We start from the raw sequence: 4807 nt of genomic DNA on the forward strand, positions 1-4807 counted from the left end.
GGGTTTTCTTCCAAGCTCACTGGTTGTTGACACAATTCTGTTCCTTGCAGTTGTAGGTCTCTGTGGTCTCTCTTTCTTGCTAGCTTCCTTCACCTTTGTCATATTCTTTAAACTAATCATGGGGGGTGAAATCCTATCATATTCACCAGTCTATCTACACTTAAGGGAAGGGGATTTACTAGGGGATGTGAATATTGGTGGCCATCTTAGAATTCTAATGTGCATTATATCTAGCAACCTTACTAGTATTGTTCACTGACTCTAGTAATATATCTATAGATTAATGGAATATTCTAAATACACAGTCATATTAACTAAATATTATGACAGATTTATTTTTTCCAGTTCTTATATTTTAAAATTTCTTTTTCTTGCCTTATTGCACTGGCTAGAACATAAAGTACAATCTTGAATCCATGATAGTGGGCTTGCTTGTCTTTTACCATTGTATCTCTAGTGCTTAAAATGGAGCATAGGCCGTATAGGTTTTCAGTAAATAATTTGAAATGAATGAATGAATAACAGCAAAACTGAGAGTGGGGAAAGATTGGTTCCTATCTGATCATTTGAGTTTCTAATACCCACCATGTCTAAAGTCATTGCTAACTATGGACTTTTCAATGACATGAAGTAGTAAAGACCGCCTTCCCATTTTTCTCTTAAGTCAGTTCTAAATGATATAGATCTCGGCAGTGCATCCTGGGCCAGTGTAGCCATGGCGGCTCGTGTCCTTTTCCTCTGTGTCCGACGCTTGTCCTTCATGCCGCTGCCCCGGGCTCCTACGCTGGCCGCGGTCCGGCCGCTCATTACTGCCCTGTGCCCCACAGGAATGCGGACGAGGCCTGTGGCTCCACAGCCGGTCTCAGTACTTGCTCAGGTTCCAGGTAAAGTTACACACTTGTGCCGCCAATATAGTGAAGCGCCCCCTTTGACGTTAGAGGGAATTAAGGACCGTGTTCTTTATGTGTTGAAACTCTATGATAAGATTGATCCAGAAAAGCTCTCAGTCAATTCCCATTTTATGAAAGACCTGGGCTTAGACAGTTTGGACCAAGTGGACATTATCATGGCCATGGAGGACGAATTTGGGTTTGAAATTCCTGATATAGATGCAGAAAAGTTAATGTGTCCACAAGAAATTGTAGATTACATTGCAGATAAGAAGGATGTATATGAATAAAATATCAGACCAACTTTCTTCACTGACCAACTTTCTTCACTGAAAGAAGACTCAGATGATACTGACGAGTGTCTGAAGTGAGAATGCATTTTGCCATCATTGCTGACTTTGACAGAATAATTCTGTTGGATTTCTATTTAAAGTGTCTAAGTGTTTTGCCCTTTTAAAATAAATCTGTAAAACGAAAAAAAATAAAATAAATAAATGATATAAATCTCATCTCATGTCCTATAGAATAACACAAGTGAACAAATATTTGGGGAAAAATAATTATTCTTCTCAGTGGGGTCCTTTTTTTTTTTGGAAGAGCCCCTCTGGGAATTCAAACTGTTCAAATATCTATCATTTTAAGAAAATTTTCCCTAGACCCCACATACCTTCCACCTACCACTCCATCCATCCTTTGTTCTTCTATAACAATCCCCAACTTATGGTAATCTGCTTCCAATTCTACCATCCACCAAACTTGTCTTTTTAGGAGCACCAGTGACCTTCGTGTTGCTAAATCTAATGGACGACATTTAACTTATTTGCCATTGTCAACCACTCTTAACTTCTTTAAAAATAAATCACTTTCCTTGTCTTCTGTGACTCCACACTCTTCTGACTTTCCTTTTATTTCTATGAGCTCTCTTCCTCAGTTTCCCCTGGTTGTTCTTCACCTTAGGGCTCAGCCTATTAACCAGAGGCTATGCTGATCACCTGAAATCAGAGCAGTCCTCGCTGGCATGCATCAGTGAGCCAGTTTAACCATAAAGATAAGGTCCTTTATACAAGCATTTTGTTTGCTCATTGATTTGGTAGGTGCTTGTTGTATGGATCTGTGGCGAGTCCCAGGCAGTCTTCCTTTCTCTTCTCTCCTCTTCTCTTCCTCTTCTCTTGCTCTCTGCACTCTCTCCCTTAGCAATCTCATACAGTCCATCCTTTCAATTATTAACTACATGTTGACAACTTCTGAATTTTTATCTTCATTCAGGTCTGTCTTGTGAGTTCCAGACCCATATATTTAACTGCCTCCTTGACATTTCCAGGTTCATTGCAAATTGGACTTGTCCATTACTGAACTTATGAACCAAATCTTTTCCTCCTCCAATGTTTCCTACCTCATTAAATGGCTCCACCAACTTCTCATTTCCTCATGACAAGAAGCTAGGATTCATCCTTAACATTTCCCTATTTTTTAGCCCCTTTATCCGACCTATCACCGAATATTACCAATTGTATCTACTTCTATAACTCCCAAGTCTCTCTACTGCTTTTTGGTCTCTACCCCGTTCACCTTCTCTCTACTGCTTTTTGGTCTCTACCCCGTTCACCTTCTCTCTACTGCTTTTTGGTCTCTACCCCGTTCACCTTAGCACAACACCTGGACCACTTGGATACTCTTCTAACTGCTTGTGCCAGATTCTCTCTTGGTCACCTCTACCAATCCAATCTCCACAGAGTGGCCAAACTGATCTTTTAAAAAGTGTTTGAGTCATCTCCTTGCCCACAGTCTTATAATAGCTTATAATAAAATTCAAACTCTAACATGACCTATAACTTCCTGTATGATCTGGTTTCTGCCTACTTATCCTGCATCTTTGCATGCCAGCTGGTCTTTTCTCTGTTCCTTCCCAGCTCCTTCATGCCTAAGAGCCTCTTTCTATTAGCAACTTCCTCTGTCAGCACTCTTCACTACCATCCCTCCCCCGCCAACCAACTCCCAGTCATCTTTCATTTTACATGTTGCTTCCTTGGGAAGGGTACTCTGTTCAACTACATTAAATTATTCTCACTTTTACAAACTCTCATAGCTCCTGCCTCTTCTTCCTGATTTAAACTTTACAACTTTAGTCCAACACCAATTCATATAACTTGTTTACTGTGTCTCTTAGGTCCTACCCTGTCCCAGATTTTTTTTAAAATACAGTTTTATTGAGATATATTCACATACTCTACAATCATCCACAGTGTACAGTCAGTTGTTCACAGTACCATCATATAGTTTTGCATTCATTACCACAATCAATTTTTGAACATTTTCCATACTCCAAAATAAATAAATAAATAAATAAAAATGAAAACTAGGGGTGGATGGAATACTTTGGGTGTTCTTTTTTTTTTTTTTTTTTTCAATTAGTACTAAGTTGTGTGATACATATTTTATTTTATTTTTTTAATCTTCATTTTATTGAGATATATTCACATACCACGCAGTCATACAAAACAAATCGTACTTTCGATTGTTTACAGTACCATTACATAGTTGTACTTTCATCACCCAAATCAATCCCTGACACCTTCATTAGCACACACACAAAAATAACAAGAATAATAATTAGAGTGAAAAAGAGCAATTGAAGTAAAAAAGAACACTGGGTACCTTTGTCTGTTTGTTTCCTTCCCCTATTTTTCTACTCATCCATCCATAAACTAGACAAAATGGAGTGTGGTCCTTATGGCTTTCCCAATCCCATTGTCACCCCTCATAAGCTACATTTTTATACAACTGTCTTCGAGATTCATGGGTTCTGAGTTGTAGTTTGATAGTTTCAGGTATCCACCACCAGCTACCCCAATTCTTTAGAACCTAAAAAGGGTTGTCTAAAGTGTGCATAAGAGTGCCCACCAGAGTGACCTCTCGGCTCCTTTTGGAATCTCTCTGCCACTGAAGCTTATTTCATTTCCTTTCACATCCCCCTTTTGGTCAAGAAGATGTTCTCCGTCCCACGATGCCAGGTCTACATTCCTCCCCGGGAGTCATATTCCACGTTGCCAGGGAGATTCACTCCCCTGGGTGTCTGATCCCACGTAGGGGGGAGGGCAGTGATTTCACCTTTCAAGTTGGCTTAGCTAGAGAGACAGGGCCACATCTGAGCAACGAAGAGGCATTCGGGAGGAGGCTCTTAGGCACAACCATAGGGAGGCCTAGCCTCTCATTTGCAGCAACCGTCTTCCCAAGGGTAAAACCTGTGGTAGAGGGCTCAACCCATCAAACCACCAGTCCCCTATGTCTGTGGTCATGTTAGCAACCATCGAGGTGGGGTAGGCGAATACCCCTGCATTCTCCACAGGCTCCTCAAGGGGGCACTACATTTTTTTTTCCTTGTTTTTCTTTTTTCTTTTTTCTTTTTTTTTTTAAAACTTTCCCTTCTTTTTTAAATCAACTGTATGAAAAAAAAAGTTAAAAAGAAAACAAACATACAATAAAAGAACATTTCAAAGAGACCATAACAAGGGAGTAAGAAAAAGACAACTAACCTAAGATAACTGCTTAACTTCCAACATGTTCCTACTTTACCCCAAGAAAGTTACCTAATATAGCAACATTTCTGTGAACTTGCTCCTACTATATCCATCAGAAATTAACAGACCATAGTCATTCCTGGGCATCCCCAAAACGTTAAATAGCTTATCTGTTCTTCTTGGATTATTGTTCGCCCTTCCTTAATTGCTCTCTATTGCTAGTTCCCCTACATTCTACATTCTAAACCATTTGTTTTACATTTTTCAAAGTTCACATTAGTGGTAGCATATAATATTTCTCTTTTTGTGCCTGGCTTATTTCGCTCAGCATTATGTCTTCAAGGTTCATCCATGTTGTCCTATGTTTCACGAGATCGTTCCTTCTTACTGCCGCGTAGT

General features: G+C 39.6%; 1 protein-coding gene across 1 annotated transcript; it reads left to right on the top strand.

Moving 5' to 3' along the window:
• The first annotated feature begins 715 nt into the window (after positions 1-715).
• LOC119512688 (acyl carrier protein, mitochondrial-like) lies at positions 716-1206 on the top strand. Its single transcript, XM_037807513.1, has one exon. It carries the CDS (start codon positions 716-718, stop codon positions 1178-1180), a length of 465 nt encoding a protein of 154 aa, XP_037663441.1. The 3' UTR covers positions 1181-1206.
• Positions 1207-4807: the final 3601 nt, after the last annotated feature.

Source organism: Choloepus didactylus, chromosome 17, assembly GCF_015220235.1.
Source record: "Choloepus didactylus isolate mChoDid1 chromosome 17, mChoDid1.pri, whole genome shotgun sequence".
Classification (NCBI taxonomy): domain Eukaryota; kingdom Metazoa; phylum Chordata; class Mammalia; order Pilosa; family Megalonychidae; genus Choloepus; species Choloepus didactylus.

Coding starts and splice junctions, on each gene's coding strand:
- LOC119512688 (XM_037807513.1), top strand. CDS start 716: ATGGCGGCTCGTGTCCTTTTCCTCTGTGTCCGACGCTTGTCCTTCATG.